General features: G+C 43.8%; 1 protein-coding gene across 3 annotated transcripts in view; it reads right to left on the reverse strand.

The window, feature by feature from the left end:
- PDGFRB (platelet derived growth factor receptor beta) overlaps nucleotides 1-13,685 on the reverse strand; it is a 75,920-nt gene that overhangs the window by 6,274 nt on the left and 55,961 nt on the right. For all 3 annotated transcript variants that reach the window (XM_035105655.3, XM_088662010.1, XM_060271638.2), the window contains 10 exons: nucleotides 13,027-13,131; nucleotides 12,272-12,382; nucleotides 10,645-10,798; nucleotides 9,827-10,005; nucleotides 9,475-9,584; nucleotides 5,674-5,796; nucleotides 2,978-3,089; nucleotides 1,579-1,678; nucleotides 1,045-1,150; nucleotides 397-644 (listed from right to left, as the gene is read on the reverse strand). In XM_035105655.3, coding sequence (XP_034961546.1) covers nucleotides 397-644; nucleotides 1,045-1,150; nucleotides 1,579-1,678; nucleotides 2,978-3,089; nucleotides 5,674-5,796; nucleotides 9,475-9,584; nucleotides 9,827-10,005; nucleotides 10,645-10,798; nucleotides 12,272-12,382; nucleotides 13,027-13,131 — 1,348 coding nt within the window. The remainder of the gene's footprint in view (nucleotides 1-396; nucleotides 645-1,044; nucleotides 1,151-1,578; nucleotides 1,679-2,977; nucleotides 3,090-5,673; nucleotides 5,797-9,474; nucleotides 9,585-9,826; nucleotides 10,006-10,644; nucleotides 10,799-12,271; nucleotides 12,383-13,026; nucleotides 13,132-13,685) is intronic.

Consider the following 13,685-nt stretch of genomic DNA (forward strand, 5'->3'; position numbering starts at 1 on the left):
AAAATGGAGTAAATATATGAGGGCCCATTCAATGACTATAGTGAAAGGTCCTTCAAAATATGGGTTTCAAAATCTGCAGTCATTCTACCTAAGATTATTTTCTCCACTTGTACTTCATAATCATTTGGCTCTTCGGCAACCACCAATTCAAGGTGTTCGAAGTGCCCTGATATTTCAGGATACTTCAACAGGAAGAGCAATAGGTGAGAAAAACCTTTGGGAACCACCACTTCAAGGCACACAGAGCCAAGACTAATCCACTCGGCTTCCATACTGGTCACTGAGTATAAAACAGTTTAGTCTACTTCACCTGCCAGATAACCAATTGGTAGAACAGAGATAATGGAGGTCTGGGAGTGAATAATATCACAGTGAAAGAAAGATTAGGATTCCAACCTTGCCCGACTGCTGGAGGTCTCCTGCAGGTTTTCATTGGCTCCCTCTGGTTTAAGGTCCGGCAAAGGAATGATGTAATCATTGTCCAGTCCATTCTGTTCAACAGCTGTATAAAGGACAGCGCCTGAGGTGGTGCTGGAATTGATGGCAGTGGACCTGGAATTGTTGAGACTTGAGTTCCAAGGCCTTGTGCGGACAATAGCAGGGTGGTCGCTTTTCAAGAATTCTTCATTGACTTGTTGGTACTTCTGCTCTCATATAAGGCAGATAGGACAGAAAGTGCTTGTGAGTGCATGAATACCACATGTAATGTTTCTGCACATGGCATTTTCTTAAGGCAATGCTGAATTTTGTTTTGTTTTGAAATATAAGGACAGCCCTGATGAATCTACAGTTTCTTAAGAGCACAAGTCTGTGAAAAAGGCTAGCTCCAGATCTGGAACTGAAAATGGCAATGAAGAAACCAGAATCATACTAGAAAATATAATGTTAGACAGCCTACTTCCCCCACCACTTTCCCTCTACTCCCAATCTTTTGCACAATCTGTTGCACGCTGATGTCAACAGTCACGGACTAGTTTAGAAATGAGGCTGTTTTCTGTGTGCTCCTCCTATCATTTTTATCCTCTCAGCCCAGCCCAACCCTACCTTCTTATAGCTGTCTGCCAGCAGGTTCCCCACGAGTACCACCAGTTGAGAGAAAGAAGGTCGGATCTCAAATTTCTCATCCCAGCATTTCTGCATGATTTCATAGCTGGAGAGACACAAAAAGCAAATAATAATAATTTGGGAAGTGCTATACTGGCTTGCTGATCAGAAGGTTGGTGGTTCGAATCCCCACAACGGGGTGAGTTCCCATTACTCAGTCCCTGCTCCTGCCAACCTAGCAGTTCGAAAGCACATCAAAGTGCAAGTAGATAAATAGGTATCGCTACAGCAGGAAGGTAAACAGCATTTCCGTGCACCGCTCTGGTTCGCCAGAAGCGGCTTAGTCATGCTGGCCACATGACCCGGAAGCTGTACGCTGGCTCCCTCAGCCAGTAAAGCGAGATGAGCGCCGCAACCCCAGAGTCATCCACGACTGGACCTAATGGTCAGGGGTCCCTTTACCTTTTTATACTGAGAGAAGGGAAGGGAGTTTTTTCTGTACAAGATAGGCAAACATATGCTGTTAACACTTACATCTCATCAGAAGCATGTGTAGGCTTGGACATACGATAGCCACGTTTGATAGCATTGTAGAATTGCTCATTCATGGGCAGTTCAGGATATGGAGTCCCACCTAGGGATAAAAAAGGAGGTCAAGCAAAAAAAGTTAGTGGGGAAACTTCTGTATACTGCATGCCAATGCCAGCACCACTCCATTCTAGTCTCTTTATCACTACCAGTACAGCAATGGCAATGTCAACAGGCTATTGTTTGGTGGCCCCTCTGAGGACTGCACTGGCACTAAACATGAAATGTATCACATGGACTTTCAGGTCAAACTTCTTCATTCACAAATTGCCAGTACAGGGATCCCAGCCTGTATCAGAATGCTGGCCCTGCCCCATCCCCACTTATCCCTTTACCCCTACTGTGGTCTTATTTCAGAACAACGGGTCTATGCCTGCAATTTGCATCGGGGGGGGGGGGGACTCAAATTCACTCCACTCTGAGTTTTTCCTCAATGCAAGCTGGATGGATAAAGGATTATAGTCCTACTAAGCCCATGCCATGGTCCCAGTCTAGCCCCCCCACAGGAACATGGTCAGTGAATGAACTAACAAATGATGTGATTAACTTGCAGACCCAGGCTGCACACTCCCAAACCCCCCCACCCCACTCAGGTGAGCTACCAATAAAGAAGAACACACAGTTGAATGGGACTGAATCAGGCTACAACTTTATTGACTACAGATGAAGTGGTTTGGCATAAGCATTGGGTAAGCATTTATTTCTGGGCTGCCTACTGGAAATGACATCAGGGTCCACCCGGCAGCAGGGATTCCTATGACTTACATCAAATAGGGGAATCCCCACAGGGATCCCCGCCTCTAGGAGCGCTGAGGCCCAAGCCCCCCATCTGGGCAAATTGATAGAAGCAACTCCATCACAGATCCCTTCAACGGGGTACCCTATTTCTGGAGGGGGAGGTGAGGGTACAACTAGGCAAGGGTACAATTAAGCTAAGGTTACCCAATGCCTAAATCGCCACTGAGCTGGGTGTCAGAGGCTGGCATGGGCTGTTGTAAGTCCCCCCCCCCGAGCCCAGCCCTCCATGCCAGGCTGCCATTGGCAGCTCGCGCTCCGGCAGGGATCAGACCCTAACACCCAGTCCTGCATTGTAGGCAGGAGGGGAGGCACTGGCCGTCCTGCAAAGCCGCTGCATCCCTAAAAGGGGGTAAGCGGACATCATGCATAACTTAGTCTTTAGCTTGAAAGATGAAGGATTCTGGGCTTGTGTGAAGGTACTTATAGTGTGGCATGAAACATACGTAGATTAAAGAGAGTGAGAAACATTGTTTTCATTCCGTACACAGGAAATCCAGTAAGTGGGATGGATCAAACAGAGTCTGGGTGACACTGACCAGTTGCTTACCCAGAGTGAATATTTCCCAGAGGAGGATTCCAAAGGACCACACATCACTCAAGGTAGTGTAGAGGTTGTTGAAGATGCTCTCAGGTGCCATCCATTTCAATGGCAAGAAGGTCTATAACCAAAAGACACAGCAGAAATGCAGTGACCTTCAATGAATTTTCATCTGTTTGCTAACAGTGAGGGCCTTCCATGTGACTTTTAATGAAACCTACTCTGTAGCATGGGATAAGCCACCAGGTATTCTATTTAGGATTATGATATATTCCAGGGAAAATATATGCATGGAGACTTTTATGGACATAGACTTCCCTGCATAGAAATCTCTGTGTGTAGGCTTCCCCTGCTCAGACATCCATGTTCAATACATGAGCATCGGGGCTGGGGGAAATGAAACCAGAGAGCAGTGAAACATCAAGGACAGGGCCTGCAGCACATAGAATCCCCTTCAGCATGGCAAATCCTCTTCACATCTATAATGTGTGAAGGGAGTTATTGAGGTTCCAGTAGTCAGAGCTAAATGCTTAGAAACACTCCCAGTCTGGGCATGAACAGTCAGGTTTAGTCAGTGTGCCTGATAGAAAAGAATGAACATGATGAACATAAGAGGCTCTGGAAAAAAGGGACAGACATACAATTCTTGCTACCCTCATTTCCTGTTTCCAGCCCATACTTATTTGTGACATATGAAACTAGCCTGCTTCTGGTTTTCTCTCTAGCAGCTTGCGTGCTGCTTTCCTATTACAATTCCCTGAACTCTGAGTGGGCTTATTTGTGCAACCAGCATCAAAAATAATCTCCAGGAAGGATTGCGAAGGACCACAGTTTCATTTCCCTGTTTATCTGAGTGGTCGTGTAAGGGAGATTCAGAGATGTGCAAGGTGACTCACAATGGTTAGATTATTTAAGCCTCTGAAAACCTCAGGCTGTGCATTCACACAATCAGCTCAAGACAAAATAATCAGATATGTGGCTCTTGATGATAACTGCAGAGTGCTTTGAGCCTTGTGTATATGGGTATTTTTTTATTAGAACAAAATGCTATCCAGTAACAGCAGGAGCCAAACGTCTCAGTGGCTGCAATGTAAAGGAGAAAAAAGCGTAGGTGCCCATATGGTTGTTTCAGTGGATATTTGGGGTAGTCCCACATATAGGAATGTACCAGCACAGACTTCAGGCTAGAGCTTCTAGAAAGTTTTCGAAGAATACTCTTTCCATGCCCCATCCACCATAGCCATCTGTGCTGAGAAGCCTCCTTGCTCAGCTTCCCAGAAATTCGGGAAACCAAAATTGGTAAAGCTAGCATGGATCAGTTAGGATGCAAGGAGTTTTGTTGTCTAGTATCTAGTAAGATGACTCATTGAATTAAAAGGGAACAGAGGAAATGCATAAACCATTGTGAAGCAATCCATTGTTGAACACAGGTCATGAAGGGCTTTGGTGCAGAATCAAGAAAATGGATGTGGGCCTTGTGCTGTGAGAAGGATAGAGGCCTAGAGCTGAGACATGCCAGTCAATGTCGTATAGAGGAGGAGATGGAAGGCAAAGATGTGAGAGGAAAGGAGCAGAAGAACCCAAAGTCAGAGAGGGTGCATCCACATCCATGCAGGAAGGGGATGTCCGGTGTGCAGATTTGAGGGGTGGAATATACTGCATTCCAGAACCGAAATAATGCTCTGTTACCATAGTCGGAGACAGTAATGTTTCTGAATACGAGTTATTGGTAACAGCAGGAGTTAGGGAGAGTGCTCTTGTGCTCAGTTTCCCACAGGCATCTGGTTGGTCACTGTGAGAATGAGATGCTGGACTGGATGGCCCATTGGCTTGATCCAGCAGCCTCTTCTTACATCCTTAAAACAAACTGGGATTAAATAAGGGGTATGAAGACTAGTGGGGTCAGAAGGAACCATGTTTAGCTGGGGTTCCTTGTGAATGTAGATAAGATCATGAAGACCAGGTTCCTTACAACTGATGACTTCTGTGGTCTCAGCATCAGCTATTCTTTTCCTGTGAAGTCAATATCAGAAATTTTGGTGTGAAAAAAGTGTCCTAGGAGGGTTTCAGGGCTTCCTGAAATATTTCAATGATTGGAAATTGCAGAAAGGTGGGAAGCTCTGGTTGCTTTTGCTTCATACACTTAGGAGGCTCAGCAGCTATAAGAGACAAATGGTTGGCAGCACTGTTCTAATAGCATCATGCATTGACCAATGAGGGAGATGGGGCTGCTCAGTAGGTCCAATGAAGTTCTAGAGATTGCATTAAAATTGAAGTTATAAGAGGCATGGTAACCATGAGAGCTCTGGACTAGAGGACTTACTCATAGCTAATGACTAAGTCAATCTTCAGGAAGCTGAAGCATGATCATCTAGGGAAGCAGAAGCAAGTTCTCAGGGGGACTGAAGGAGGTTTTAAAATGAAAGCTGGATGAGCTGAATGAGATGGAGAGATGGAGACAGAGAATCACAAAGGAGGTGAAATTCTTGTTTGGAGCATGAAAATAATTTATGGGCCATATATAACTTGGAGCTTGGAGGTCCATTTCTCAGAAAATAGCCTTCAGATGCTCTGTAAAGAGGTCAGGAACCATTTTTGTAAGTCTCTGTCAGAGGTTGGAGACATCTGTCATATGGCCCTTACACAAGACAAGACTCGTGGAAGTTCAGAGGGACACTCAGAGTCCATGTAATTAAGTCACTCACATTGCCTTTGGAGATGTAATTTGAATCCCGCATTATGTCTCTAGCTAGACCAAAGTCACATATCTTCACCAGTTTCCCTTCGCAGATCAACACATTCCTTGCAGCCAGGTCTCGGTGCACACACTGTGGAATAGGGAAAAGACACAGTGTATAAACTGTTAAACAGTTATGGTTTTTCAAGAAATCTGCTTCTTTCTGCAGGAAGCACCTTCAGAGCAAAGCAGCATCAACAAGAAATCTTTGTGAAATAGTAGTGAGTGCACTGTGACCAAACAATGGGAGGAATTCAATGTCAAGCTAAGGAAATTGTTCCATCAGTGCAAGCGTTTCAGCTTGCCTGACACAATTATTCCCCTCTCCCCCTGCTATACACTAGTCTGGGGATTATCCTGACTTCACAAACCAATTTTGGGAGCATGCGGGGGAATAGACGAGGGAAAACCTTGTTGGAAATCTCTGCACAGGGCTTCCACTAATAGAACTTGTTAGGTGAATCCTGCCCAATAGCTTTACAGACTTTGAGGACCATCCCTTCCATGAGGCAGATCTCAGGCGGCAGATACTAAGGAGCAGTGAGGTGACAGACAACAGAACTGTGTGTGTGCCATGCAGCCAGCCCTACACTCCTTAAGCTAGCATGCTGTCCTCAGATGCAGTAGAGGACAGAATCCCATCACCAGTGTGGAAGTCTCTGCCAGTCTGGTGTTATTCCATCCCTGCTATTGCCTGTGGTTCATAAATTTGTGGGGCTTTTCTTCTCCTGACAGGCTGCAGTTTCTAGTTTAGCAGGGTTTTGTAGTGCTTCAAGTAAGACCCTGAAAAATCTGAATGCAATCAGCCCTAATGCATAAGACACACATATTTTAAAATGACTGATACAGGTTTGGAGCTGCTTTATTAATGATGTGGAAATGCAAATGATTAGCCAACCCCTTTACAAAACGGGAAGAGGGGGTGTAAGGCTTGCTGTTCAGAACATTTTCTTTTTGCAGTGTCCCTTTTATTCTTGACACTGACTACTGTCATAGAATCATAGAATTACAGTGCAGGAATATGCAGCTGTCCCATATGGGGATCTAACCTGCAAGCTTGCCGTTATCAGGATCACACTCTAACCCAGGGGTTGCCACCCTGGTCCCTACCGCCCACTAGTGGGCGTTTCAGGATTCTAGGTGGGCGGTAGAGGGTTCTACGGCTCAAGCTGAATCCTCCTTCCATTGAGCACTGGTGGAGGGCACAGGAAATTTTACCATCAAGAAAGATGCATTAGTGGGCGATAGGTATAAAAAGATTGACTACCCCTGCTCTAACCTTTGATTTGCCTGGGGTGGTTTTTTTCCATTTCTCATTTTTCCAATCTTAAATTTAGTTCTCCACATTTCCACATCAACTTGTCATTTATTTTTTTAAGTGTTCATGAAAATTTACCAGCTTTTTATTGTAGATTTATTCTATTGTATAAATCTCTATGCATTTTATTTATGCAATTTTCCTTAAAATAATACATTTTAGTTTGCTACTTTCACTGACATATGCATTTTTATGCACATCTTCCCTTAGTATTTATACAGTACATTACTTGGCTGGAGAAATGCAATGCAGAATGTGTGCATTTTGAAGGGTGGCTGTGTTGTGGTTCACACATTGTTGTAGGAAGTGCAGATTGGGTAGGTTTGCCTTGAAATGCAAACTCAACCAAATTTACCTTTCCTACTCGGGACACAGGCAAGAAATTGCAGTTTAGGAATCAGAGCAGGAAAGCAGTGAAAATATGCTCTCCACGTTATATATGATGATGGTTGCAAAGGAATAATAATTGTACACAGCCTGAGAATCTAACATTGTGGAATTAATTAACTGTGTTTTCTTGAACCTTCTAGTCTCAGAGTTCATTGCTGAACAGAACCTCTCATGAGGGATGACACCTTTCTTGCATGCAATTGCCTTGCCATTTTCACTTCTCCATTCTCTTGCATAAGCCTGTTGCCTAACAAAAGCCTTTAGATTAGCACTGCTTCAGTATGCTTACCTGCGGTACCATTAATAGCCTGTGGCACTTGTGTTGTATGTGTAATGTTTCAGAACAACTGTGGCTTGCGGGAATGCTCTCTGGGAAATAACCACAGGGCTTAGGTGTGGTAACTCTTAGCAGTAACTTGTTCTGCACGAGTTTGACCACTTTCCCCATGCTTCCCTTTCCCATAGTTGTTGGTTGTTGTTTTTTTTAAAAAAATACCTTCTGTGAAAAGGATGACTCAGCAAGGATAAAAAATAATACGGCATCACTGAAATGCCATTGGGTGATTTACAGTCTGAAGTTATCCCAGTGAAATGGCAATTGTGTTAGTTTGTGGCAGCAAACATTACTTTGCAATTCAGCTTGAAGAATACTTACATTGTCTAAGGGAAGCCCAATGCATGTTATGCCACGTAAGAGGGGGGCTGTGTTTAGTGCGTGACTATATATCACAAGGGCATACATTCAGACTGGCAGTGCAATTAATCCCCTTGAGAGACTTCGTATTTATTTATTTATTTATTTCAATTTTAAAGTAAGTTTAGCCCTCTAAGAGTCAGAGGAAGTATACAGAAATTGCAGAAACCAGTAAGGGAACAAAGCAGTATTTGCAGTGGCCAGGAGGTGGGACTGCAGTGGCTGCATAGCCTTTTGCTTCCCCCCCCTTCCCCCATGACTACGAGAACCAAAATAAACTATGTAAAATATATGCGAATTTATTAACTTGTAAAATTTATACCAGTCACAAAATGTAGGTTTTCTTGGCACAGAACTTGAGTCCCCTTAACAATCTTTTTTAAAGCAGTCTTACATGAACAATGATTTCTACATTGGAACAGCGTGGAGGAGGATTGCTTTCAGGAATAGTACTGGCAGATGCATTTTTAATGGTATCTCCTTAGTCCATATTAGCACCGAAAAGACCTGAAATAGGGACTGAGTATTGCGTGACTAAACTCTGGTCTGTCTTGAGCCAAGAAGAGATACTTGTAATGGACTTAAAGGACTTATAAAGCCCTAAACAGCTTAGTACCAGGGTACCTACGTAACAGATCACCTTCCCTACTACAAGTCCTATCAACATGGCCAGCACCTCTATGAGGTGAGCTGGGGGCAGCTGCCTTGGGCAGCAGAAACCTAAGAAGCAATGCCCCCATAGATGCCCTGCCCATTCTGCTGCCTCTGCTGCCACTGGAGAAGCAGCGATGGCTTCTGGCCAGATGTCACAGAGCACATATCTCCAGAAGAGATGGATTTCTATAGTGTGTGTGTGTGTGTGTGTGTGTGTGTGTGTGTGTGTGTGTGTGTGTGTGTAAAATACTTTTGATTTTACAGTGAAGCTAGACTGCATATCATTGCATTATAATAAGTTTATTCATTCATATTTCATTGTATTATAACCCGCTGAAGAGGTTTTGCTAAAAATGTAAGTGGGATAGAAATTATAGAAATTATCTGAATGAATAAATGAATTAACTTATTAAAATGCAATGATATGCAGCCTACCTTCACTGTGTCATGTCTCTGGTCCGCACCCTCATGTAATGAGATAATACTGCCTGTTCCCAAGAAGAAGGAAGAAGCAGCAATGTCTAAAGGATGGCTAGTACCACATGACTCAAACATCCTGTCTCTGTTTATAACAAAATGTACTGAAGCTAGCTGATCCTAAACCCCTCTACCTGCTTCCATTTATTTCATATTCCACAGACATGCACAAAAAGACTTCGAAGCCGGTCATCCCTAGGTATTATTACATCATTCTGAATATTAAAAGTACTTGCATTTTTGGAGGCTAGGAACTCCATTCCATTGGCAACCTGAAAACTAATTCCAACAAGATCCACATAGCTGAGGAGAGGAGACTCATTGATCAATGCCACCTTTTCAGAAGCTGAAAACAAAGAGCAGAGATATAATCAGACATCACACAGGTCTAACTACACCTACACCCACACAATAAAAGCCTTGCTAAAACATGGGACCAAGAGATATCAGAAGTAATATTAGATGCTTACTTCTCCTGACACTGAAAAAACAATTTAAGGATGACGCAGACAACACCTTCAGTTCTGCATATTGGATTTTGAAGCAATTGGTATGACTGGACACCCCTGTCTCTGTCACTTCTCTTACCTGATGGCGAATAGCTGTCCAGTTCATAGGTAGTACCATAATTGGAGGCATCAATGTCCACATATTTGATTTCACCCTTCATATCTGACATGGGCACTGCCATGGGCACATAATCCAATGACTCATCCTTGCTCATATCCATGTAGCCCCCATCACTTTCCACAGATAAGGAAACATGGCTGCAAAGTGAGGGGAGAAGTTTATTTAAACCTTGAAATAATCTTCCTGGTTTCCTTCCTTAGTGGGCATTTTTGTTTGTTTTTTATTTAGTTTGGCTTCAGGGAATTGCTTCAACCATCTGCATTGTTCTTCTAAAATATTATTGCACATCTGGAATGGATCAACAGTTGGCCTTTGATTTTCTACATGCTGCAATTCACGATAATCTCAACGCAGTGAATTGAGCAGTAGAGAGTTACATGCGGGGCAAATGCATATGCATCTTTGCTTTTTTGGAACTGAGTTCCAGGTGGCTCTCACCTTGGGGCAATTCCAAATGTCAGCCCCATGATTGAGGGAAATGCTTATGTAAATCCTCTTTGAGCTAAACAAACGACTTGGACAAAATTGTAATGGAATCTAGATGTCAACACCCTTGATACTGATTGCAAAAGAGACCGCCTTAGAAATGTAGAACTAAAATAAGCACACACACAAATGAAAGGGAAAGCCAGCTCTGTGCTGAATTTGCTATCCTTTAAACTTGTTTACAGAGACGCTATAATTCACAGGTTTCCGTTTCAGAAAGGCCACAATCCTGTATGTAGATGGCAGTGGAATAATAGTAGCAAAAGGGGACAGTGTCAAACAGCAGGTACCTCTGCACCCTGTCCTCAGTGTGGGCATTCCCATACACCTCTGCTTCCTGCTTGGCTTTCTCACTGCAGCATTGCAGGAAGGTGTGCTTGTTCCTGTGCAAGTAGTCCACCAGGTCTCCATAGCGACAGTACTCTGTTATGATGTAGATAGGGCCTGCAGAGAAGAAAAACAGCTCTAGCCATCCAGGTATGAGTACCGCCTTCCTTGAATATGACTCAAGAATAGGGCAGTTGTGGCCTTACAGAAATGGTAATCCACTTCAGACTGCAAGTGCGGGGCTCATGTTGCTGAATGCTTCTACAAACAACAACAACAACAACAGCCATCCCTGTGCACTGAAAACATGCATGCCAGGAGGGATATTCTGTTAAGTGAATCTCTGCTGGCAGTGGTGCAGCTAGACATAGATTTTACCACCCAAGTGTGAAAACTAGGTGTGTGTGCATTATTTCTTTATCAGAGTTGAAAGCAACATTGCTTGCTTTGTCTCCACATGTTTTAAAGTAAGCGGTTATGAAAATCAGCACACTTAATAATGGGCAGTGCTATTTTAGAATGGATTTGTCTGTGTTCAAAGAGAGAGAGAAAGTAACATTCAAGTGGGTTGCTCATTTTGATATGAAGTGTGTATATGATGGGTAAACCCCATTCCCTACAGCTGATGTATGGGCCAATTCATGTATACACCTGGCTGAGGATCCTTCCCGAGTGATGCAGGAGTGGGTGCACAGCCCCTTCTTCCCCAAATCAATTAATGTAAGAGCCAAACACTCTGTGATTAGACCTGTACTTGTGTAAACTTGATTTGAGCAATCTCCCTCTGAAGCACTTGCATTGCATGTTGCCTCCTGCCTGCTATTTGACCACACAACACAGATCCCATGCAAGGTTAGTGTGCGATCCAGGCCTTTTGTTGCTCAAGGCTGCCTGTTTGCATTTACATTTCACACTTTCTGCTTTCATTTATTTAGATTAAGTAGAGGCATTTTCTGAGGAGTTGCATAGATGTGTGCATAAGTTGTTGTGCGGACCTCCACTAGCACTGGTCCATGTTCGTAAGTATGCAGGCCAAACAACTAATCATTTCTATAAGTGTCAGGAAGTGGGCAAGGATCAAAATATCTGTTTTGCTTCCAGCTATTTTGCTGCCCCTCCCTTACTGTGTCTAACTTGTCTTGTTGCGAGATCAGTCTCTATAGTACTAAAGGCCTAGGGGGAAAAGGAAAATGTGGTTTTGAAAATAATGGAATGATTAAAAGTATCAGGGCAAAATAACAATGGAACCATTAAAAGTGCACAACAGGGGGGCCTATCATTCTGGAGGGCAGTCTAAATTAAAAAGGTGGAGATGGTGGATGAACCTTTTCTTTCAGTTCCATATCATGGAGGTTTGAGCAGTGACAGGGCAATTGGCAGGTTTTCTTCGCCTGCCGGAAAACAACCACATGGAACAGCACTTTAGCTGATGGAACAGCAAAGCATGAAACCCTCCTGACTCTCCCTGCCCCAATGCAGATTTGTTATTTTCTCGGGTTAAAATAAGACCTATTAATGATAAACGTTTCAATGTGCATGGAGGGGAAGAGAAAGGCCAAGGGCACAGGAACACAGTCATGAAGCTGGTACCTCCTTTGGTGCAGGCTCCAAGCAGGTTGACAATGTTCAGATGAGGCCCAAGGTGACTCATGATCTTCAGTTCCGACATTAGCGCCTGCTTCTCACTGCTTCTGGCAGTAGCTGTAAGATGGGTGGATCAAATTATGAAATGCAGAACAACAGCTTAGAAGTACTGTACGGGGGGGGGGGGGAAGTGTTCTAGACACATCCATCTTCAGAAAAATGTTAACATCGGATAGACACAGAGAGAGGCGCAGAAGGAGACCAGTAGGAAGAAAGAGCCAACAGGTGACAACAGGTAAGGGGAAGCCTCCTCTGGATTGTACACTTGAGGGCTGACAGCACAATCCTATATGTGACTACTCCGAAGTATTGGGTTCAAAGAAGGTTACATCCAGGTGAGCACAGATTGCAGTATGACCCAGACATCACTCACCTCACCTGGCCACTACCAAAAAGTAGATTTCCATGTGGCTGTATTTCATACTATGGAGTGTTATATTGTGGCTACCACATAAGCAAGCTACATACCACAAGTGATTTCACATCACCTCGGATTCAGGAAATGGCTAAAGGTTACTATGTACTTTTTCTCTGGGGAAACAGTTTGCTTAATGGCATGCTTTTACGCATGTCACATGAGCAAGGCCAGTGAACACTGAAGACAGAGGCAGAAGATGGTGAAAATATATTAGAAAGGCAAGGTGCATGGAAAGGGGGTGTGAACACTTGGCAGCAAGGGGGAGAGAAGATTTCAAACTCACACTTAAGCATTTTCACAGCAACTCTCATGGTAGACTGTGAGTGGCTCAGGCTGTGGGCTATTGCTTCCACCACACGCCCAAAGGCCCCGGAGCCTAGTGTGCGTCCTGCAGCAGGAAGATGAAGGCATATTCTCCATCAGGAACAACATAAGAAAATCATAACTTTAGGACTTTCCAGCTATTAACAGTAATGGGATGAGTCCGCAGAACAGCTGCATGGAAAATGTTCAGCTCTTTACTTGAACGATTGGACAGCATGAGTTATTCCACTGGGGAATGATTAAAGCTGGGAGCTATGATGTCTGGGCAAGAGATGGTTTCCGCATGACCGATAAGACTCCTGCGCTAGCCACGCTTTCTTCTAAACAACATTGGATGCATTCTACTAGGGACCGCTAGGTGGGGAGTTGATTGCAAATTCCACAGCATCTCATTCCTAGCTGCTTATCTCTTTACATATTCTCTAATTATGAGAATAAGTGCCTAGTGGCCTCAATATAATTGGGAACCATTCCCCATTAGTGCATTTGTTGATCACACTCCACCCGCTATTGTATGGTGCTACTTCCTCTTCTTTGCATGGCAGGGGTCTTTCTGTACCGCTCCTTCTAAGGCAGGAACAACTTGCAAATTAATGCTATTGCTGAACAAGTGTCGCA

This window comes from Zootoca vivipara, chromosome 2 (genome assembly GCF_965207765.1).
Source record: "Zootoca vivipara chromosome 2, rZooViv2.hap1.1, whole genome shotgun sequence".
In the NCBI taxonomy this organism is placed as follows: domain Eukaryota; kingdom Metazoa; phylum Chordata; class Lepidosauria; order Squamata; family Lacertidae; genus Zootoca; species Zootoca vivipara.